At 34.5% G+C, this 24,889-nt stretch overlaps 4 protein-coding genes across 4 annotated transcripts; 1 reads left to right on the forward strand and 3 right to left on the reverse strand.

Moving 5' to 3' along the window:
* Window positions 1-333: 333 nt before the first annotated feature.
* On the reverse strand, window positions 334-7,089 carry LOC108193507 (kinesin-like protein KIN-14C). Its single transcript, XM_017360191.2, has 17 exons — window positions 6,858-7,089; window positions 5,964-6,215; window positions 5,553-5,697; window positions 5,363-5,472; window positions 5,148-5,267; window positions 4,830-5,033; window positions 3,967-4,176; window positions 3,806-3,880; window positions 3,559-3,705; window positions 3,353-3,488; window positions 3,118-3,227; window positions 2,298-2,459; window positions 1,980-2,197; window positions 1,671-1,752; window positions 1,316-1,420; window positions 1,115-1,219; window positions 334-744 (listed from the first exon to the last, which is right to left on the reverse strand). Exons 1-17 carry the CDS (start codon window positions 6,903-6,905, stop codon window positions 565-567), a joined length of 2,409 nt encoding a protein of 802 aa, XP_017215680.2. The 5' UTR covers window positions 6,906-7,089; the 3' UTR covers window positions 334-564.
* A 2,881-nt stretch (window positions 7,090-9,970) lies between these two features.
* Window positions 9,971-11,557, forward strand: LOC108193858 (oxygen-evolving enhancer protein 3-1, chloroplastic). The gene is made up of 3 exons (XM_017360695.2): window positions 9,971-10,391; window positions 10,660-10,955; window positions 11,267-11,557. The coding sequence occupies exons 1-3, from the start codon at window positions 10,091-10,093 to the stop codon at window positions 11,363-11,365; spliced, it is 696 nt and encodes a 231-aa protein (XP_017216184.1). The 5' UTR covers window positions 9,971-10,090; the 3' UTR covers window positions 11,366-11,557.
* A 1,711-nt stretch (window positions 11,558-13,268) lies between these two features.
* LOC108195597 (protein DESIGUAL 2) lies at window positions 13,269-14,681 on the reverse strand. Its single transcript, XM_017362577.2, has 2 exons — window positions 13,927-14,681; window positions 13,269-13,617 (listed from the first exon to the last, which is right to left on the reverse strand). The coding sequence occupies exons 1-2, from the start codon at window positions 14,247-14,249 to the stop codon at window positions 13,401-13,403; spliced, it is 540 nt and encodes a 179-aa protein (XP_017218066.1). The 5' UTR covers window positions 14,250-14,681; the 3' UTR covers window positions 13,269-13,400.
* An 826-nt stretch (window positions 14,682-15,507) lies between these two features.
* Window positions 15,508-23,121, reverse strand: LOC108196439 (lysine-specific demethylase JMJ28-like). Its single transcript, XM_017363726.2, has 14 exons — window positions 22,421-23,121; window positions 22,187-22,332; window positions 21,299-21,401; window positions 21,071-21,203; window positions 20,744-20,801; window positions 19,524-20,247; window positions 19,038-19,367; window positions 17,706-18,311; window positions 17,548-17,620; window positions 17,379-17,464; window positions 16,769-16,888; window positions 16,631-16,692; window positions 15,986-16,061; window positions 15,508-15,896 (listed from the first exon to the last, which is right to left on the reverse strand). Exons 1-13 carry the CDS (start codon window positions 22,973-22,975, stop codon window positions 16,025-16,027), a joined length of 3,033 nt encoding a protein of 1,010 aa, XP_017219215.1. The 5' UTR covers window positions 22,976-23,121; the 3' UTR covers window positions 15,508-15,896; window positions 15,986-16,024.
* Window positions 23,122-24,889: the final 1,768 nt, after the last annotated feature.

The following is a 24,889-nucleotide window of genomic DNA, read 5'->3' on the forward strand; positions in this document are numbered from 1 at the left end:
TGTGTGTGGGGGAGAGAGTGCTTCAAATCAGGGTTTATACAAGAAAAAGATGCTGAAATGAGGTAAAGGCAACATGATATATAATTACAAGGACAAGCAAACAATGAAAAGGCATATACACCCTAAAAACAATAGACGGAGTTCACAAAACTTGACAGCAATACACACGACATAAAGTTGGTATCGCATGCGGTAGTTTTGAATTATAGTATCATGTAAAATGCACGTACACAAAGTATACTTTACTCTGAACCAAATAAGAATTCATTTTTGAGGTGATCACTCTTATGGTTAATAGGAATTTCCCTAAAAGGGATTCAACTAGATCTGAAATATCATTAAAAAAAGACTTTATCAAATCATATAAAAGATTTTTAATTGTTATTATATAAACCATCCCAAGAATGGGGATAGAGTGGTTACATTAAGAATGAAAGCCTATTAAGTCTTAACACCACCACAACTACAATAGTACACTCAAATTATATGGAAAACATATCAGATATGCTACAACAGAAAAAGTTGCAAGATGCAACAGAACAAATAGGATGAGTCTCTACAAGTTCAACCACAACTGAGGCGAGAAGACTCGAGAGGCCTGATAGTTTGTCTTCGAGGAATCCCAATCTCACAGGAGTTCACTCTGGCAGCAAATCGAAGTGAGCACAATGACTCATTGGTAGAAGACGGGTCCGGAGAAATATTCACAAACATAAGAGTCTTGGAATTTCCACCTAGACAAGGCTGCACAAGTCAAAGAAAATAATCAGTGACTTCTTTAGCAGAGCATCTCTTTATCAACTTCAGATACTTCCAACAAGCCATAACTATTTTTTTTTCGTGCAAATATAAAGATTTTACAAAATCAGCTTATATTTACCCCTATAATTATGTAATTAGTGACAGGGGTCTTTCAAATTATTCAAAATAAAGTGAACAAATTTAATTAAAATTTAGGGCTTGGTGTTACAAGACTGCTTGAATAATAGTGTGAGAATCTTTATCAAAAATGGAGAACTACATTGTTTTGTTACAGTGACAGAAAACTCTGGCATGACTGTCATGGTAATTAACAATTTTAATTTTGTTTAAAGAGGTACAAAAAAGGATATACCTGAAGAAGATATGTCAACTTCGAATTTCTAAATGGAGCATGGTCTTCTTTCTTTGCAAGAGCAAAAATAACATCACTCAAGCATGACAAACTCTTATTTATGGCCTGTTTGACAGAACTGCTAAATCAGCACAACAAATTGACACTAAAAAAACTTGGAAAATACGATTAGGGCTCAGGCTTAGTCAACATATGGGATACCTGTGTTTCCTTGAGTCGATCTCCTGTTGCTCCGCTCCGTGCTAGTCGTTCACTACCAGCTAAATCAATAAGATTCAACACACCTTGAACTTGTTGCTCAGTGCTCTGAAGGATCAAAATTATTAGCTTGATATAGAATATATTTGTATTACATAAGCATGAGGTTTTACCTTACAGACCAAGAGATGTTGAAGTGTAATTATATTTTTAGGGAATCTTGTTATAACACAAGATTTTATCATGATTCTTAGGTAACTTTTTGCTTATAAGTTATGTATCATAACTACATTTTACAGTATGAATCGTATTAGTAATTCTATTCACCTAATTCAAAATCAGAATAACAAAAACATACCTCATTTGTTCCATAGATTCTCAAAGTGAATACAAAGTGACTTCTAGATGACTGCTCATTCATGTCAGTCTTGCCAACAGACCTGGCAGAAAATGAACTTATCAAAATTGGAACAAATAAATATTCTTGTCACAGTTTTCTGACAAATTACAGAGACGGAGTTAAATAAAGAGAATTACAATATTGATTCAACTTGAAATAATGTTCGCAAGTAGGAGAAAAAGAGGTCTCTAGGCAATAACTTCCAAGTTGTTACTGTGTCAAACATAAAATACTGATAAGACAAAAGGGAAACATTGTATAACGTACCTGCTTTGTGCAGCCTGCTGCAAAAGAGAGGAAACCTCATTTATGCTACAGACATCCACAATGGTGAGGTCAGAAACATATGTATTTCCATTTGCATCATGTCGAATGGAGTATTGCTTCCCTAAACCGCCACTTTCAGTACGATTGATGTCTGAGGAAGTTGATCGCGGTGATAGCAAATCACGTATCGTTTCATTATAAATTTCTAACATTGAGGCCTGATATTAACACAGCTAGTTAAGAACATGCACTTTGCAAATTATTGTGATACAACATTGTCTAATTCTGAACAAACAAATTTAAAAACAAGCAACTTGCCTGCATTTTAAATCTCCACCCTTGGGCTTTCAAGGCCTGGCTTGTCTGAAATATCTGTTCCAATGATCTCGGTATTAGGCCCTTCTGCTCCGGAGCTTCTGGTCTACCCATCATGGTAAATGTCTTACCTGACCCTGTCTGGCCATAGGCAAATACACAAACCTACCAATACAAAATCCATTTTGACAAAAAGTCAGACATTGAGTCAGATAGTCATATGTACTTACTAACTAATATGTGTGTGTGTGTGTGTGTTTTCATATTAACAAAGGCAGCAAGGTATTAAAACTTAAAAGTGTGCATAAGCAAGAAAATATTAAAATATATACTCGTAGAATATTACTGTCACAATCACACAGATCTTAAAAGTGACAGTAAAAGGCGCTTAGTTCACGTGGAGGAGATTCATGAGGAAAAAAAAACAGAGAAGAATATAAACGTGCTGAGGATCATGATAATAATCTTAATCAAGATTTTAGCAGCCCTAGATATGTGATGAAGATGATTAATTTATCTTGAACACCTTGCTAGTCCTCTTCGGTTATTATAAACCCTAGTTCTATTCCAGTCTTGTTAATTACATCAACTTTAACCTGACAAGTTTATATTTATTGCTAGTAATTTTATCAATTTTATCATATGTACAGTTTTATGTACTTTGCGCTTCACTTTAATAAACTTCAGCAACTCACACCTAACTTTCGAGCGTTGCGATATGCCCCAGGAGGCCATGACAGCTTTGCACTTCAGTCCAAATAGAACGTTCAATCACTATGCTATTACATTGAACACTAATCCCAGGAGACAAAAGAAGAATCACCTTGTAGCCGTCAAGAGCACTCTGCACCAGCTGTGATATTTCTACAAAAACATCTTGTTGGGAAGCCTCAAAGGAGAACACCTTGTCAAAAGTGAAAGGATACTTTTGTCCTGTCAAACAGAAGTTTAAAAGATACATGACTAAATTTCGAGCCTAGGAGGTAACTGGAGGGAATAACTTTGAGCAAAAACATGTTATCACCACACAGGCGCACATATATTAGTGACTTTCTTACCACTTTGAATTAAATCAATACCGCGGCCTACTAGTTCTCCTGAGGTAGGGAAAGAAACAGCAGGATCTGTTGCATGAGAATCATCCGGCAACAGAGGCCGAACTCTGCAGAATACACGAATATTTCCTTTCAGTTCCTGTAGTAGAAATTAGTTAGCAACTGTACACAGGAATGATAAAACAGGTAACATGAGAAAATTAACCTACTAAAATTGTGTTATGAAGCTTCTTTCGCAACTTTTCTCCATCTGCAATTTGTAGTTCCGCCTCTCTAAGTCGCTGTTGGAGTTCACTGACAACTTGATTTTTCTTATCAAATTCTATCCTTATCTCTGAAGTGGATAAATCAGTGATCTGAAGATTCATATAACGACCATCAAGGGTAATAAAAGTAAAGGAAATGCAAATTGTAAATAGCTGTGCAACGGAAAATATCTAAAACGATTTTTGCAACCTTTAGTTTCTCATTTGCTGCAGCTAACTGCTGCTCTAATAAACGGATTTGTTCAATTTGAGTTGAACATCTTTCCTGCAAAGTGCAAAATGAACCTAACATATCAGAAACCAGCAAACCAAGAAGGCCTAGTTAACGTTGCAAATCAACCTGTTACTAACCTCCAAAGCGTCTGATTTCAAAGTCAGACTATCCAACATAGCAACTGATTTTCCAGTACTTTCTTTGTACTTGGCTACGGTGGCAGTTAATTCCTGCACTTCTGACAATTGTCGATCACGATCTTCTCTAACTTGTTGTAATTCTCCTCGAAGTATCACAATTTCACTTCCCAGTGATTCTTTTTTCATAATAGCCTCGTCGAGAAGAGCCTGTTAAAATACCATATGAGATCCGATAACTCCCAACTTATTCTCAGAAAATATGTTGCTTTCTTATACTAACATGACTTGGACACTTTTTTATATAATCCTATATAATTATTAACCCTATAAAGTTTTCCTAGCTGTAGGAATGGCGAAAGGATTATTAAGAAAATTATTTGATAAAAAATTATGTGAATATTGCCTTCATGGCATTTATCAAGTAGGAACAGAACTTGATAGGCGAAAAGTGATGAGCATTTATTGACCAAGGGAGGTCACAGAGGTTAAATAATATAAAAAGTTGCAGAAGCAAACACATCTTAAATTTATGTGAACTTGTCTGAAATTTTCTAAAGTTCAATGCAGATAAAGTCCGGACTTTTCTAGTGTTCAATGCAGATAAATAACATTTACCTGCTGAATGATTTATTATGCAATAAAATTGGCATTTCTGTCTAGTGAAAACTCAGTCTCGTAAGATTGCAATAGGAAACTCTTTCATTGACACGCAAAATATGCCCAGGATATAATTTACTTTCACAATTAATGAATGCTTGAGAATCAAGGATTCTCAGAGTTATGATACAAATAACAATGCATAATCTTGTCCGGCAAATATAATCACTGATGTTTGATAATTTAAATGAAAAAGGGCATACCTTGGAGGAAGTTAATTGTTCCTGCAGCAATTTATGGTGGCCTCTTAACGTGCTTAGGTTCTCCACTATAGCTGATTTCTCTTTTTCAATTCTTTTGACTGATTCAGTAGCAGTAGCAACATCTGTCTGCAGTTGTCTGTTGTAGTGCTGCAAGCTTTTATTGTATTCTTGTAACCGCTTATGATCAGCATTGACAGATGCAAACTACACATTCTCAAAAAATAGAAAGCATTGTATTAATATTAAACACTCCGCATCTGAACTGAAATTATAAAATGATACTTTGGTAAATGGTACTAAAATTACTAAAAATATTACCTTCTGATTGATATCCATTATCTCCTGCTTGGCCCTTTGATGCTCTTCACTCAAAGCAGCTTGCAACTTTTCCAACTCATCCCTTGCTTCCTTTTCTCTCTTGTGCGATACGATTGCATCCTATTAACATCTATGATTAAAGGTATGTACAAGGATAAAAATAGGAACATATATATTCATATAAGATAGCAAAAATATTTGACTGTAAATTTTACCAATTTTAAAGATTCTTCCTCGGCCAACTTATTTTTCAAGGAAGATATATTCAGCTTTAATTCATCTAAAACTTTATTCAGTTCTTCCTCCCTGGCCTTCATTGCAATTTCTAACATAAAGAAAAAGAAGCATGACATTAGAAGGTCATTTTTTTAATTTTAGTCTAAATTACTTTACAGAAAAACTAACCTGTTTCTGTAAATCTTCTCTCGGCTGATTCTAACGAACTATTAAGCTTTTCATGTTCTTGAATGTGTCCTTCTTCATTACCTTGGAACCATTTGATGCAGAGCTTGAGCTTATTTATGTGCTCATTCATCTGTTCCATTTTACCCTATATATGCAAATAAGACAAGTAAATCCAGCAAGCACCAAACACCAAAAAAAAAAAAACAGTCAGCTTATTCACATACTTCCTTATGATGGCATATTGAACTGAAGGGAAGGGGATAGATGTAACTTAATGATAAGGCCCTTTCAATATAAAAGCAAAACAACTTTAAAATTAAACTTTAATCATGTTGGAAATGCAATCAACTTCAGAAGGTGCATAATATGTACAGTACTGTACATGCATATAACATATATAATGAATCTAACCTTTAAGTCAAACTTTTTGGCTCTAATCTTCTCATTCAGCAACACGTCAACCTCCTCCTTTGTGAACTCTAGTTTTACATTCTCCAACTCTTCATTTACAGACTCAGCATTGCCACCGACCACAGCATCTTGGCGATTAGTCACCACGGCCGAGACCTGTCTCCTTCGGCTTGCGGCTGTAGATCCCGTTATCCTTCCAGATGCGACCTTCCTACGCTTATCATTAGGTCCATCATCTTGGCTACTAATTTTCTGAAAAACAAAAAACCAAGTTAAACAGCCAAATTTTTAAATTTGAGCATACCCAATTAGACTGTTCTTGTCAATCGGTCCGTTCTCCAAATTCAACAACCATAAGATAGTTGAGCATTACCCATTATGTAATATGTTTAGACGGAAAAAAAGGATGGACTGAAGCACATTGTAAGGAAGCATATCGTTTATAGATTCCAGTGATAACAACTTCCAACCGGAATCAAGATAAAGGTGCAATATAGGGTCTATCCACCATAACTCTAAAAAAAATTCAATTCAAAGAGAAGTAACAATTTATAAAAATAGAAGAAAGCTTCAACACAGAAACCCAATTCTAGCTCATCCACCACAAAACAAACTAAGCTTACGACATAATTTAACCAAGTAATGTCTTCATGTTTTTAATCATTGCATCTTTAACCCAATTCTAGCTCATTCACCACAAAACAGACATAAAAGCACAAAATCAAAAATAATTATCAACAAAGAGAGATCTCAAATAAACACCGAAACAACAAATCGAAAGCAAAGCCCTAAAATTGATATCAAAAACAAACCCTAAAGCTCATAAAGCCACAAATTTGTACCTAAATTGAAGCAAATAAGTAAATTAGCTGAAAAAGAGAGAGAGAGAGTTACAGTGAGAGGAGTGCGAGGAGGGGGTTTATTCTGATTCCGTGAGGCCATTTCGCCAGCGACGAAGGAAGATACAAGGAGATTGTCTGTATAAGTGGATGTGAATTGCAGAGATAAATGAGATGTTGAAATTGAACCCTAGATTGTTCGATTTGGGGAGAGAGTGAAAGTAAGAGAGAGAGCGTAGGTGAATGAGAAATTTGAATTAGTTTGAAAATGAGAAGTGGCGCTTCGCTTCTACTCGTTACACTTTAGCTAACGGGCCGCTCCGGTCGGGTCGTTTGTTGGGTCCTAATACTCATCCTTTTTTCTTATAAATAAACAGATAAATAGATTATAGATTATATTAAAATAGGGAAAATTAATTTAAAGATCACTGAATTATTGTTGTTTTATTGTCTGGGTCCCTGAAATAAAGATTCCAATATCCGGATCACTTACGTTTTCAGTTTTCTTGTTTGAGTCCTTCCGTTAAATGAGATTCCAACGGACGTTAGAATCTCGATGACATGGCAGAATTGTTGACACGTGTATATTAATTTTATTTTAAAGATCCCTAAACTATTAGTAATTTTCTTATATGAGTCTTTCCATTGATTTAAACGAAACTAAGCACTTTTTTTTATCATTCGAAATTTATTATGTATTAAGATACTAACATTTAATCGGTCTAGAAGGTATTCAATTTTTAGTAGAACTTAAGTTTTTTAATTCGTAATTATTTTAAATGTCTAATAGATAATATTATGTGTAACACCAATTGGAATTCTTGCAAAATTAATATTGATAGTTATTTGACAAATTAATATTGAATTGTAACATGGCTTTTAAGTTAAATAAATTCAAAATTGATTTGTTATTAGAGTTTTTGACAATGGCTCTGTTTGGGGATTAGCTGTTAGCAGATTAATTCAGATGTTTTGACTAGCGGATTGAAATAGATTTTTTGACTAGCGGATTGAATTAGTTGTTTCTCGTAAAACTGTTTGATTAATAGCGGATTGATTAGCTTTTTCTGACACAAACCAAAACCTCTAACCCAAAAAACTCCTCAAAGTAGCTTTTTCAAAATTAGCTTTCTGGGTCCAAACCTTTATTTAAATCCGCTAACTACCAAACACTTATATTAGCGGATTTTAGTGGTCAAATCTCTAAACCACCCCAAACCTCTAATTTTGGCCCAAACCTCTATCTTCCAAACAGGGCCAATATCTTGTGAGGTCTTTTTTTTTACAATAAGACTATAAGCTTTGTGTTTGTTATGACAATGTTCTTGACTAGTCTCTTTTACATGTCATTTATTATATAATAAAAAAACTAATAAACAATAAATTAAGATACATGGAAGCACGAGTTAAACCATAATATAACACAGTAAAATAAATAATATTTATTAATTAATTAGTAAAAATTAATTTATTTATTGTGTAAAATAAACATTAATATATTTATTGTGTTATATTAATAAATATATTAATGTTTATTTTACTGTGTTATATTAATGTTTTTTATTATCTATTAGACTTTTAAAATAATTACGAATTAAAAAGTTTAGGTTGTACTAAAATTTGAATACCTTCTAAAACTATTAAATTTCAGTATCTTAATACAAAATAAATTTTAAATTAATGAAAGGATTTAGATAAAAAAAATTACTAATAGTTCAAGGACCTCTAAAATAAAATTCATATACACGTGTCAACAAGTCTGAGCGAGATTCTAACGTCCGTTAGAATCTTAGTTAACAGAAGGACTCAAATAAGAAAACTGAAAACATAAGTGATCCGGATATTGGAATCTTTATTTCAGGGATCTAGACAATAAAACACCAATAGTTCAGGGAACTTTAAATTAATTTTCCCTATTAAAATACCTCTCATGTCGTGACAAAAAGAAAAAAGAAAAAACCTCTCATGCAATGTTTAATAGATTTTAAAAAATCCCGATTTAACTAATTAATCTCCTGCAATGTTATCGATGGATTCGATTTTTGAAATTCAACTAATCCTTATAAAAATTGAAATATAAATTATAATTTATTAAAATCAAAATACTATACCATTTTGAATATGAACAATTATTAAATGATATGGTAAAGATGTATTTATTAATAAATAACAAATTCAATAATAACTAAATATTAAATAATATTTTAATAATAAAATACATCTGATCTTCATTCCGATTAATCCCCGATTTTCGATTAACTCTAAATCAGATTCTGGAACACTGATCCCGATATATTGTTTATTGTTTCTTTTACGGGTTAATTATCAAGTTGGTCACTGAAATGGGCTTAATGTATCAAGTTGGTCACTGAACTCAAAACGGTATCAAGATGGTCACTGAAGTGGCCATAAATATCAAACAAGTATCTTGAAATATGAGTTCAAGTAGTAAAAATATTATTTATAAAGTTTTACACATTATTTTTAAATGTTATCACAACCAACTAAAAGGTCATGACTTCTGGTATTTAAAATAATATATTTATATTTGATCAAATTTATTTATTATTTATATTTTATTATATAGTTATTTTCTTTGTTTTAATTAAAAATAAATAATAAATAAACTTGATAAAATTTAAATATATTATCATAAATATTAAAAGTCATAAATTTTACTTGGGTTTGGTAACATTCAAAAATAATGTGTAAAACTTTATAAATAATATTTTTACTGTTTGAACTTATATTTCAAGGTACTTGTTTGATATTTATGGCCACTTCAGTGACCATCTTGATACCGTTTTGAATTCAGTGACCAATTTGATACATTAAGTCCACTTTAGTGATCAACTAGATAATTAACCCTTTCTTTTAGATATTTTCCCTTTTTCAATCTATTAGAACTTGTGTCGTATAGTTATTTTATTATTGCTAAATTAGAAGGTAAAAATAGTTTTATTTGTTAAAACAAAAAATATTTATTTTAGAAAAATAGATAAATATAACTGCTCACTCAGTGAGCTAAAATTCCTAATAACAATAACAATAATAACAATAACAATGAATCTGGCCATCCAACATGTAGATCTACATGTCAAGCTACTATTGGGTGAGATGAAGTTAATGCAGGATAAGATGCTAGCTGACTGGATTTACTTGTACAGCACATGAAGACAGAACTTGGGGTTAAAGACAACAACTCATTATATTCCACATATTCCCTATCCATCACTTGCTTACAACATTATTACAAGCATCAAATTTTTATAGTAAAGTGCAATAGAGATGTCTGGAGCAATGACATCAATGGCCAGTCTACTTGGTTCTTCCAATGCTGTCTTGGAAGGTAGTCTCCAGTTCAGTGGCTCCACTCGCTTAAGCTCAGCTGCTAGCTGCACCCGTGTGACCCTGGCTCCACCAGTGTTCAGTGTTAGAGCTCAGCAGATGTCATTTGACACCGAGACTAGTCGTCGCGCAGTCATTGCTGTTGTTGCTGGTTTCGGTGTTGGCTCCTTTGCTAGAGATGTGCTAGCTGCTGCGAATTCGATTAAAATTGGACCACCTCCACCGCCATCAGGCGGATTGCGTAAGATTTTTGTTGTTTCTAGATCTTCAAATATGTTAGAAATGTTGTTATTAAAATAAAAATCTTACGCAATTTTAATGTACAAAGTTAATTCACCTCGGAATTAATCTACATTAGATTAATTTTCAGCATTTATATTAGCGGATTTTTTGTTGCGTGAGATTTTTGTTGTTTTTAGTATTCTGATAATGTACATTATTTGAAATTTGACAAAGTCGGGTAGTATGATAAGTCGAATAATTTTGTTGATAATTTTGTGAATTTGCAGCTGGAACTGACAACTCAGACGAGGCCAGGGACCTCGATAAGCCACTGAAAAAGCGGTTTTACCTGCAACCATTGCCGCCAGTAGAGGCAGCAGCGAGGGCTAAGGATTCGGCCAAGGACATTATCAATGTGAAGGAGCTCATCGACAAGAAGGCCTGGCCTTATGTGCAAAATGATCTGCGTTCCAAGGCAGAATATCTGCGCTATGATCTCAACACTGTTATTTCTGCAAAGCCAAAAGACGAAAAGAAGTTACTCAAAGAACTCGCAGGAAAGCTCTTCCAAGTAATTAATGAAGTGAGTTGATACCTTCCTTATGCTCATTAACAAAGTCTTTTCATTCTGCGCGAATTAATACTATCAGCATATGTCATGTTATAAGCTGTATGTAAAGGAAAATGTTAGGTACCCCAGAAAGTGTTCAACTCACGCTAATAATAATTAGACCTCTTGTATGCACATAAACCACCCAATTAAAATCAGTCATATGTCTGTCATGTGTTGGGAAAAAAAATTGGGAACGGTACGTAGCATTACTCGTATGTAAAATGGACTTTTCCGCCTATAGTTTAGTTTATAATTGTTCAAATTTTTTGTGCTTTTGCCAGTTGGACTATGCAGCCAAGACGAAGAGTACTCCTAAAGCAGAGAAGGCCTATGCTGAAACCGTAACTGCACTTAATGATGTTCTTGCTAAGCTTGGTTAAAAAAGTTCTGGTATTATGATACAAGCTTTGTTCTTACGATTAACTGAAGCATTTTTTTGTTGCTGTTCAAAAAGAATCGATCCAAAGATCATTAACAGGTTGTTATACTGGAAATTGTGAAAAATAAGAAGACCCGTTGTTTGTCACTTGTACTTCTCTTGATGTATTCAGTAATTGTTCAGTCTTTTGTTAGATTCTTTTTTGTCACGCATTCTAGACTGATGTATCTGTGGAAGTAGCCTACAATAATCGGCACAGTTAGAATGGTTGTTCAGGAGAACATGAGATGCGGAAGCATCTTGTGCATATTCCAGAAGAAATTCCGATAATTTGCAACAATAGAGCAGCGGTGTTCAGACATGTATTACAAACAAGGGGTGCTTGTTAAACAAAAGAGTTGAACTTGAAGACACGATATGGTGAGGTGATAACTATCACAATTCAGGATGATCAATTAAATTTCATTGGAACAAAAAGATCACAACAGACCTTTCTTGGTTCTTTTCTTCTCTACACCCTTGTTATATATCGTCAAACGACAAAAATTCCACACATGTACACTAAAACAACCGACCCTGAATTTTCAAACACCTGAAACTGTTGATCGATGAAACTATTTAAACAAATGTGTGAACCAGAACTAAATGACTACTGTAGTCTGCAATTCACTATTTAAGAGAGGCCGTTTGGCTGAGCTTATGACTTAGCGTGGCTCATGTGATATGATAAGTTGGGAGTTTAAAATGTTTGTTTGAGTAATTCTGAATTATTAATGACTTATGAGTTATTAAAAATATAATAATAAAAATAAAAGTGATTTATTGGTAACATATGGCTTATGGGTAATTTTTATCAAAAAAAAAAAGTTCAAAAAAAATCAAGCCAAACTAAAATCTGACTTTAAGTCAGTTTCTGACTTATTTCTGACTTTAAGTTGACTTCTGACTTCTTACAGAAATAGTCATTTTCAGCTTATAAAGTCAAAATGACTTAAACCCGGGCTTTAAGTCATTGCAAACAGGCTCATGCGTTACTAAATTATTTATCTGAGTTTTTACTTAGTGTTTTACTGAAGTGTGTGGATCATCTACCTGTTATGGGAATACAAATCGGCTGTCTAATTGGTTAAATCGCATGGTGTCACAAGAGGGCTGGTATAATTTGAAGGAAACGATGATTTTTGGCTTACTTGTTGGTCTCATTCCAGAATGTAAAGTATAAATGTCAGGTTTAAGGAAGCATCAACACAAAGTAAGAAAGCAAGCATTCTTCTTCTCTTATCTGGCTTAGCTGCTTTACTCCAAGAACAAATAGTGAAATGGCCAAGATAAGCTACAACAGAAGCGCCTTGCTCGTTCTTACACTTGCTGTTTTTCTCATCTTTACCATTGCTGAAAGCAGATCAGTTTTGCCCAGTAAGTATCTGGATCAATAACTCTCCAGAATTTCCCTTGTTATTATTGTAATGCAAATTTGTTTATGAGTTTGTATTTTTGACACAGGGAGGCTTGCAAAGGCATCAGTCCCGACATGTGATTCGGTGACTGGAGTGAGCAGTGGAGATACTTGCTTCAGCATTGCTCAGAGTTTTGCATTGTCAACTGATGAGTTCAACTCCATCAACCCGAATGTCAACTGCGCTGCATTGTTTGTCGGCCAGTGGCTTTGTGTTGTGGGGAGTGCTTAATATGAGCCGCGATCTTATGTGAATCCGGAACAACTGATGATGAGCTTCTACATCAGCTAAATAATAGGATTGGTTAACAGTTCTATAGCTATTGTTCATGACTGTACTTGTTGACAGTTCTATAGCTAAATAAGAGTTCCTGTGATCTTTTTTCTTCATAATTTTAATGCAAATGACAGATATAACTCTGGTATCAGAATTTCTTGACTTTATTAAATCAATTCATATGACATTGTAAATGAAATAAACAGCTAAAACAACAAGGTTACATCAATAATAAATCAAATCAGGCAGAAAGATAATCGTAATTTAACAAATAGAAAAGCATTATTGTCTCTGCCTAAATGTTCATGCTGTTACAGGTGCTGCTTCGTTTAATTTCTTCTCTTCTGCAAGGGTAGCTGTTGCAGATATATAATATGCCACTGCAAATAGTCCGTGAAGGAAACACAAAACCCCTCCTATCGACAGGAAACGATGATGAGACACTCCACAATCAGCCCTTGAGTGGGAGTTTGATAAGGCTCCAGCTATCAACATTGAGAATGCAATAACCAAAATGATCCTGTTTCAGTTTTCTTGTGTTAAACACACTATCAATACCATATATGCATGAACATTGCTAAAAATTATAATACAGCAGTATAAAAATGGTTGCATTGTTAACAAGTTGTCGTTAGAGCTCATTGAGCAACATAACCTCAGACCGATGATCAGATTCTGTTGTGCAACATAAAACTGATCCTGCTGATTCATAAGGCCAATGCGTGAAAAATAAAATCTACGCGGACCATTTTATCTAAACAGATGATGTGTGTGTGTGTGTGTGTGTTTGTTTAGCAAAATAAAGAGAAGAAATAGATAGATGAAGCACCATGACAAGACTAGAGAAGAGACAGCCAATTGTTTGTTAGCAGATGATTTATCCAATTCTTCGGTGGACCACATGCATATGCAACCCCCAAGCATGTTAGCAAGAACATGAGCAAAGGCCAACATGATTGCAGCAGCAAATCCTAGCTTAAATGCTTCATAGCTCGGATCTCTGCACTCAAACACCCATAACCTCAAGTGCTTCACTTTGTTCTGTGATATCTCAGCTTCAATCCCAAGTATGCCCGCGATCACGTCTATGATGATGATCAATAGGCAGATGAATGGCCCCATATTCTTCGAATAAGCCATTGCAAGAGCCATTATGAGAAGAAGTATTCCAGAGTACACTGGATGAAAATGGAAAGGGTGAAGGTGTTAGAATAGGAAACTCTTGTATATATATGTAAAGAAAACATAAAGGAAGAATGGAGAAAGTATTGAACTAGTTCTGATTAGAGAATAATGAGGTGTGGGTAATGTTGGAAAAAGGGTTCCTTTGTTTTCAAAGTTTTCACTTTATTCTACTAGTTTCTTTGCTTTTGTGTTGTTCTCTTTGCATGTGGTTTTGGATTCGTTTCATGAGGTAGAAGAAAAGTAGGGTATCATAACACACTTGCATGGAGTTTTAATCTTATAGCTAGGTATATGCATATATATGGTGAAGTTGATCTATCAATATACTCTCTTTCAAGATCTACATATTCCAAAAAGCAAGCTAGTATATATTCACTTGCATGTTACCACTAAAATTGGACCAATCTATGCTTTCCTCTAAAATGTTAACCACACATGCATATCAATGTTGAATCGGACCAGAGCCGTAAATGAGCCGAGCCAAATTCGTAATTTTGTTCAAGTTCAGCTCGTTAAATATTTTTGTTATCGTAGAGCCAAACATGCATGGAGGCTCCTTACAAAAAAAAAAAAAAAAAAAAAAAACATGCATGGAGGCTAATTGGTGCCACCATCAGAGCCGGCGGGGTTGGCTGCAAACAGCTCTGCCAATCAGATTGGTGGTGAAACCTAGCTTCTTCGTACTCGTTTTGTATATTTTTTTTCCTTGTGTTTATATACATTTTCTTTGTACAAATTCTGTTTCTAGAATAAATTCGCGCAAGGTCGAGATATTTTTTCATGAAAGATTGCAGAAAATTTTTAAAATCTAAATTATGAACGAAAAGTTGAGTGAAATCAAGATTCGAAACAGTAATTCAAATAAAATGACTATATATGGGATCAGTTTGGCTATCTTAATTTTTTTTAAAATTAAATCACTTATAAAAATGTATGTATGTTCGTACCTTTCCTAATAATAAGTGACTTCTTCCTGCAAAAACACACATTCTTAAACACTTATTAAAAATATAATACTAAAAAATATGTTAGAGTATAGGATAACTTTTGCTAGACAATTCCTGACAAAAAAAAAAAAAAACTTTTGCTAGACAATTTGTTGAAAGCCTTGCCACATGGTACAGTGATCAGTGACAAAGTACACTTTACCACATTCAACTCTTTCATCACCTATCCAACACATATTGCAGAATCCTACGCATATAAGTATAAACCAACAGAGAAATTGAAATAAACAAAACTGATTATATTTGACTAACTATTTTTAAATTATGTAATTATACCATCATCTTATATACATGCTCCGGCAATACACTGAACATACAAGGGTAAACTGACCCACTGACAAAAGATTGCAGCCCCCGACCCCTGGACACCAGTAACATCCTTGCCTCATAAGTGGTAACACATACACAGCAATGCATGCCTTTCGGATTTACAACCAAGATGAGCTTTAGCATGAACACTTCCAATAATATGACCAATGCGCTTAATGAAAAAAATTGTTGGATCCAAGTTTGTATGCTTGATCAGATCGGCTTAATGGAATACTCTATAATTGACATTCTGTAATTTTTTGCGCAAGCCTACATTCTGTAAGTGTTTAGCGCAAGCCTGACCAGAAAATCCCTTTTCAGCAACATTCTTTGCTATTGATTATTAAATAATAGTAACACTCAGGGATGGAATTCATCATTACTCACCATTAACAATAACTGATAGCAACAGGAAGACGATCCAGGTCACAGGCTTACTTCTTCCTTTTCGCTTGATGCCATGCTGCAACAAGCATAGGAGATCTCACTATTATGCATCAAGTTAAAACAAAAATTTCATACCAGAAGCGCAAAACATTAGAGATTGTTTTGATGGACAAGGTGAGATGAACTAACATGGAGTCTGGCAGGTCAATTGCCCCTTTAACTCCACAAAAAAATTGTGCAAATAAAAGAAGATGTTGAGAAACAAAGATCAGGAATTTTTGCTCAAAGTTAGGAAATCAATCACATCATACTCACATTAACTAGGAAGAGCGCGCGCGCACACACACATGCAGATATATAACCATTCATTTATGCAGTGCACATATTATTCGTAGGACAATATAAAATAGAACACAGAAATTTCAGATGAAATGCATCCTTGCAGATTTACAAAGAACCTCAATTTATCCTCTAGCAGATATTAAAACTTATCAGGTCTATATTTTGACCCTTTGACCAGATATATGCATAATTAAAATCTGCAGGGATGCTGTTGTTATGCTATTTTACATCATGTACAATGCCTCGTTTGATTAAAACTGTATAAGCCAAGTGTCACAAAGTTCATGCAACAAAATAACTTACTCTGTAAGGCTTTTAATTTCCTCGATTGCAGCACTGATACCAAGGAGGGTCATTTTTTGCACCTGCAGAAGCTATTTTAATTAGTTCAAATGCTCTGAAGTGACACTTACAGACAAGCAAGTAAACTATCTAAACCACCTCACGATATTTCCCTTTGGCTTTGTGATTTTGAGGTAGTAAACGGATTTCATCAGCCAATCTGACGCACTCGGGAGCATTTTCAGGAGAGATAAATTCCAGGACTACATTGACGCTGGGCTGCACGAACAAGGAACACATAGTCAATTATAAAAAATAAGATCAAAAAAATGAAGACAGGAAAGACTGGCCATTCAGAGGGGGTCAGTGATATCAAATATCATTATAATGTATATATGCATTTCCAGTGCACATAGTAATTGGGAAAAAAGAATAATATGTTTTCTAAATAACATCTATGCAAAAATTTCATGCAACCTTAAAATTGAAGATTTCTTTTTAAAAAATGTATTTATAAACTGTAACTTATTCATATTGAGAAAGTAAAATGTTCATCTTACTAAGTTTACTAACTATGTCCATCTTCTATTTATTAGAAGAAAGGAAGTGAGATCCTATTAGGACAAATGAGGATTAGCCTATCAAATTGTTTAAAATACCTTTTTATTTTCTTTTTAAGTAATTATCATCTTTTGTGTTGCAAAACTTTACATGTATCTTATGATCTTATTCAAATTGATGCTTTTTCAGAATTATTATTATAACGCGCCTTGGATTTTTTGACTTGATATGGACACCCTGCAGGAATGATGACAGCTTCGCCTGTCTTTTGCTCAAAGGTCCAAGGTTCAATATCTGATACCAATATGAAGTAGTTTAGTGAAACTAGACGACTTGTAAAAAGTAAGGAGATTGATTGCCTCGAATCTAAAGCTTACTGAATTCTTTTTTTAGACGCATCTTCTGAAATGCATCAAAGTAGAAACTGTTATCAAGAATCGGATGAACCACCTGTGTCAGATAGACAGGTTAAAACAAAATAATTATTTAAACCTGCACAATTTGAAAGTAAAGATATTTTTTCCCTTTTCCTTACATGAACTGGACTTTGGTATGCTGGTATGGAATCATTACAATGCTTTCTGAGGTACTCTAGAAGATTCGGAACATCTTGCCTGCGAAAGATATCCCACTGGGCACCAGAAGAATTGGTTGCTGGTTTCTCCTTTTTACAACTTGAGCTTTCTATATCATGCCGACATGAATTCTCATCCTCCAGGTCTTCCAATCTATGAATGGTCCCAGAGCAATGAATTGTGGTCTCAGGGTCAAATTCTTGGTCTTGTTCATCCACTTTTGACATATTTTGGGATTGGACACCTTTGAAATCACCTCTAGAAACAACTAAGCATGTAGAGGCTTGTGCACTTCTATCAGGGAGGTTTAAGTCTATTTCAGGCCTATCCTGAAAGACAAAATCTTTGGTGTTTTCATCTTGAAGTGATGACTTTCTAGTCACATCTTTCATACATTCACTGTTGAATTCTAATCTTCCTTCACCTTCATTTCTTATTGGCTGATCAACCACCTTATTTGTAGATTTACTATGATCTTGATCCTTATACTTCTCCAGCAATGCTTTGAGCCTATTGAGCTCCTTTTGGGATACCGGTACATCTCTTGTGTGTGCAAGAATATTAACCTGAGAGCAGAAATGACAAAAAAGTCATAAGAATAAATTAAAACAGATTGAAATCTGTTACTGGTAAAGAGGACAGTTGATGGCCAAGCCATGTCAAGAACAACACAAATTCATGCACTACACTTTTAGAGCAAGGTACAGATATGTACAGGACTCCCACAAAAAAAAAAAAAAAAAAAAAAAAAAAAAAAAAAAAAGAAGACGAGTTTTATTTCTAAACTCAAATGTCAGTTGACAGCATATGTAAAAGAATTGTTTTATTAGCATAAACATTAATCATGTTAATTAATTCTACATTATTCTGTCATTTAAGTATTCAAATATAAAATATGATCTTTTGTGAGGTAGACAATAAATTTTTTTTAACTATATTAAAAGCTCAAAATGTTCTTTCGGCATAAGAAGTTTTTTTAAATTTTCCTGTGCAACAAAGTAACTGTATAACAGAAAAATTCTAAACATAACAAGATACTACGATAATCAATGAAGGAATTGTACATTAACACTAAGTATGTAATGATACTATTAGCTAATAAGGTATCTTCTACTGAAACTTGCAAAACAAGTAGACATAATTTTAATTCCACCACCCTTGTTACGACCCTTTAATGGGCGTGTCACTTTTTTAGCTATGTAGAATGAATGAAACAAAATGCAGGAATCTTACAGAAATGAAGGGCTCTGGAAGAAGATATCTTTATGATAACTATAATAAACAAAACCTACCAGATCATAGGATTCATAGCTAAGCCTTGTAATGAAATGGCCCTGCATAAATTCCTCGGGTTCTCCGTAAGCAATATGTACAGAAGGACCCAAGTCTGGCTTCGACACATATTCTGGTAACTTTGCTGCTAGGTTAAAATGACCAGATTTTGGATCCAAGTACTCTTTAAGTGGCATCAAGTGCATGATCTGAGCAAAATGCTCCGGGAAATGTTCTTGAAAAAGATTTGGACAAAACCAACCTTTTACTTTTACCGTCTCCTGGCGCATGAATGCATTGGTTTGGCCCTCCGTCGAGCCCATAAAAATCTGACTATCACTGAGTTCTACCTGCAACAGATTTTGGAGAACAATATAAGAATATACTTTTATTCAGACCAATGACATTTGGAGCTTTGGAGTTGTTAATGTATGAATCTAGTCCTTATAGTTAAGAATAATGTAACAAGGACTTCAGTTGTTTCCTCAGTATCCTAGATGGCTTACCTCAAACCAATCCAGGCAATTTTCTGTCTTGTTTGCTTCATTACTTTTTCCAAGATAAGTGCAGAACAAGGTAACTGGATCCCAAAGTACGTTTGTGGCAACTGGAATCACATTCCGAATTATGACTGGATGACCTTTGCCCCAATGATTTTGAAAGTGTCGAATCTTTTCAATGTGAAGGTCCTGAATGGTTGGGTAATATAGAAAGTTTTCACTTAAATCATCTCTCCGAGCTGTTTCAAGCAACAGCTTAATTCCCATTGATTGATTATCTGTATTGCTGCACAATGAGCAACATGAACCAACATCTGTAGCATCTGTAAAGTCATATCTGCTAACTATGTCTTCCACACTTGTTTGTAGCTCTTTGTCCCCACCAGAGTAAGATATGCGTCTCAAATCAAGAATGTAATCACCACCGCATCCACCGAAAAACTTGGGGGGGCAAGATATTCTTCCATCACTATACACTTTCCAATTTCGAAGTAATGTTGAAGAAACAATTGACTTTCTACCTTGGTTTGGGGAGCTATTCTGATTCCTATGTGATGGTAGCTTGTTATCAGATGTACAAGCTCTCTTTCTGTTTGGAAACATGATTTTGTTTTCTTGGATACTTCCAGTTAATTTTCCCTTACGGAACCCATGACAACAACTTAAACACAGATTATAGGAACAGCTTTTGCAGCTTCTGTAGAAACCTATTATGGAAGTATTACAGTTACTGCAGAATGTCAAACCACATACAATCAGTAACAGTAAACCCATAAACCCATATACAAATATCTATATATATAGGAGCTGGTCCACGGTCCCTGGACTGATTAGAGCAAACTTAAATCTCAGCTAATTATATAATGGATGGCCAAGATTTATAATTTTACTAATCTTCTGCACAAATTACTCGCGAAGTAAAAGACTTATGCACACCTAAGAATTGTGAAAGGGAAGTTCTATCTGCGCCTAATTGGTGTGGACCATAAGTCTTGGGTATATAGTCCGCACCTATTAGGAGCTGATGAGATATTTCCTTCCATGAATGGTAGACATCTCCTTCCACACCTAATAGTTGCAGAAGGTTTAATGAACCTACACATATAAAAATAGCTGGGAGATGAGCTTGCCTAATTTGACCCAGGGACAAATGTTTTCCTGAACCAGTTCCTCTACAGAGAGATATGCTGATCAACAAAAACTATCAGCAGCACTATTACACATACCAACACACAAAGTTCTTGCAGCCTACTTTAATCTGAGGAATTTCATAGCGTTTTGCTCCTGTCATATAGATGCAGATGGGAATAAGAAATGAGAAGACGGTAGAGAGCAAAGGAAAAGATGGACAATTCTTTGAAATGATTGCTTTACGGGTGAGGCCTTGATGGAGTTTTGGTTGGTTTTAAAAATGTGCAGTTCATACACTATATATGCAATATCTTTAGGGTATGGTTGTCACTTGTCAGATTTATACACATATATACACTATCTTTGGAATGTAGTTACACTTATATGATGAGACTCTTTTTTGCAAATTAAAGTCATAATACCTTTTATTTTAGCTTCTGTTTCAAGCTCAATTCTCTGCTCCATGTTCATCTTTTCCATAACAGGAAGAAGTAATTGTATGATATAATAAAGCTGCCGAATTTTCTCAACTTTCTCTGCATCCTTAGTAGTTTCCTGAGGGATTAATATATATTTATATACATAAGTATAGATACAGCAGAATTAATTCCACAAATAATTACCTAGACCTTACTAAACTCTTGCAATACCTTGCGTTCAAAGTCCTTGGATTTTGAGATTGAGCAGGCCCTGCATCTGCATGTTTTGCGACAAATTGGACAAGCTATTCTAACTTCTTCCCTAATAAAACCCCTGATATGATGAAGATAAAAATTGTAAGTAAAATCACATATCCAAAGTTGCCTTGAGAGGTAATACCTGAAAACCCTCTACTCACTGAAGGTTTAGAAATACCAGAGCTAAAAGGCTACCTGTTACAACTGAGCTCATGATGCAAGCTTTGATACATTTGAGCAAACAGCTATTAATTTTTGCATTATGTATATACAGTAATAACCAAAGGAATCACAAGGCAATCATCAATATAGGACTCACTACCACAAGGAAATGAGCATTAAACTTTACATCTCCTAGCCTTCTTAATTACTAAAGTGTAAAGACTAGTCATGTCATTTGAACAGATAAGCATAATTTTTACTAGGCCTAAGGGCGTCATTATATCCCTGATATTCTCTGCCTCTGTAGCTGTTACCAAACTCATATTTTTATATACATTCGTAAAAGCATTAATTACCGGAATAAAGTACCTAAACTCAATCCGAAACAGGATAAATTAAGTAAGCTTATAAGATACTACTGTGTATACCATTTAATTCTGTATTTGCTAAAGCCTATATATTTTTTTGCCTCACCTACTGTTAGTACATGAATAAGAAAAATTAAAACGTTATACTAATCAAAAAATTATAAAGTTTCTAATATACTGGTACACACAAGACTGCTCGAGGGTAAGCGTCAGATCAGATTCTAATACTTGGGGCAGAAAACCATCATGAATCAAAAGAAAATTCAAATTAAGATCACAGTTGATAGCAAATGCATTCCACAGCCCAAGACTGAAGGTAAACAGAGCAAACCTTTCTTCTATACAATCTTCACAAAACGATTCCTTTTGGCAACTTTTACACCTAACCAGTATACGATAACTACTTTTTCGACACCAATGACAATTTCTCCTCTTCCCTTGTTTCAACTTCACAGTCTCTTTAACATGCGGTAATATCTAAGCACAAACCAACAATTTAGTTATAATACAAACAATGCTGATTCACAAAACAATAAAACAAACAACTCATTTGAAAAAAAAAGACCTGCATTGTACAAACAGGAATCGGCTCCACATTCTTCGACCTAAAATTCCGCCTTTCAATACTTTTACAATTCACCCCCAACTTCACATTATAAGGACCTACATTATCAAATTTCTCTCGAGATTCCACTGGTATCGCCATCCTACCATTCGGCAACTCTTTCATTATATTATTCAGTCCACTCCTCCTCTCCTCCATATCTTTCTCCTTCTTTTTCTCGACTTTTCGAACCAAATACTCTCTGATCAACTCCAACTGTATATCTCCTTTCTTCAACTTCATCTTCCTCAACGTCTCGTCTAACGCCTCACTCGCTGATCGCTTCTTACTCCCATTATTGTCTATTTCCACTTTCACTTTCGATTTCTCTCCGGTTTTTCGAGAATTATCCTCCTGATTCCTCCCCTTCTTCTTCTTCTGACCTTTCTTATGGAGCTGAACAAAGTGATCTTCACAGTAACGCTTACCGGCGGAAACTTCGCGTTTGCACCGCCATTTTCGGCCGTCTGTCCTCGCGCACCGGTGATTGTCCGGCAAATCGGCGTTCTCCGGCATTGAATTTGAAATTTCCGTCGAAAAGTGAACGTTTTGGCCGGAAAATCGATGTTAATTGGTGAATTGTGAAAAGCTCTAGGGTTTTGTGTGTGTATTTTTGCGTGTGAGCGGCGGTCAAAAGCAGAGTATGTGCGTGTGTGGCGTGATATTAGTAAACGTAGATAGAAACGTATATAAATAAGCCGTACATGTGTTTTCTGTAGATTTCTGATTTTGTTAATTTTTTAGATATCCATATATGTCAGAAATTAGTGAGCAAAAGCCAATTCTGCAGAAGCACCTCTGCTGTGACAACGGAATCAAACCAAACATATCCGGTAGTTACGCGGAACTCGGAACTAAGGTTGATGTACACTTATGACATGGTATGAGGATTCATTTTTATGATATACAAAACTCGGAATTTTTGCAGACTGTGGACTTCTGATATCGAAAAGATGGCATGGAAATATTCGACGAGATTGAGACTGCAAATTTCTCGCAGAGCAGAAATTTGTGTAATTAAATTATCTGAGAAGAATATCTGAATATGTATGGTACTGTGAGTTGGAGATTGGGCTATATGAAATTGCAGGCTTTACAGCCCAACAGGCAACAACCTTCTGTAGTGTTCCACTTGATTAATTTTAATGCTGCAGATTGTTTATGTTATTTTTGGTGTAATCTTTCAAGTATATGAAAGTGAGAATATACAGTGCATGTAAGCTGTAATGATTTGAAGTTAATACTACTCTATTTGGGATTGATTTTAAAGGTTGATGATCTTGATTTTAAAGGTTGATGAATTTAATGCTCAGAAAATGCAGTTTGCAATAATGACTAGTGTATGTTATTTTACTGATATATTTAATAAACAAATTTGAAAAACTAAACATAGAATTAATATATCTTCTGAAATGGAGTGAGGTGGGATGTAAACTGGTTACCCTCTCCTAGAACTAGGGATGATGTATATGCGTGGAATTATGTTCAGAAAAAGTCGCAGAAAAATAAATTTTCGATATAGATTGTCATGATCATGTGTATTTTTGCCAAATGGATATCAGAGTTTGTGGATCACTTGTATACATCAGAGTCATGGGGATGTTGATTTCTTAAGGAAAATGTCTCTCATTCTGTACAGTAATGGGTGCCCAGCAGGCTTCTATTTTATTTTTCAATATCCAGGTTTATAAGAGTATTTCTAGTGATATTTCTCGGGACGAGCGAGAATCGAACCCGACGAGGTGCGCGTGAGAATATCATGTATCAATGATAGACTTTTGGTATCATGCATGTACTTTAGGGATGGCAGTTTTACCCGACCCGATGGATACCCGATCCGTTCCGACCCGATTGGGTCTACCCGAACCCGATTTTTTTGGATCTGGATCCGGATCTGGATCTTATTTTTAGACCCGAAAGAGTTTGGATCTGGATCTGGATCTCAGGTATTCCGAACCGAGACCCGACCCGAAACCCGAAACCCGATTTAAACCCGATCCGAACCCGAAACCCGATAAAACCCGATACAAAATATTATATATATATATATATATATATATATTTATGTATATTATGTGTTTAATGTAAAGTATACATATTGAAATATTATGAATTATTAGGTATGAATATTAACATTTTACTTAATTTTATATGCCCAATATAGAATTACTATTCATTTCATCAATATTTTTTTCAGTTATTGTGCATTAAAAAATCTAAATATAATAAAAATATAAAATATAAATGATAAGTTGAATGATTGTATACAATTAAGTTAACATGTTTCACGTGTTTATTGTATTAGACGAAACTTGTAAAACCCTTTTTTATGTTCCTAAATTTTAAAAAAATCAATCATCACATTTTTTTATAAATATATATAATTTTTATTTTTATCTAATTTTATTTTTTAAATATCCGAATTAGACC

Source organism: Daucus carota, chromosome 7, assembly GCF_001625215.2.
Source record: "Daucus carota subsp. sativus chromosome 7, DH1 v3.0, whole genome shotgun sequence".
In the NCBI taxonomy this organism is placed as follows: Eukaryota; Viridiplantae; Streptophyta; class Magnoliopsida; order Apiales; family Apiaceae; genus Daucus; species Daucus carota.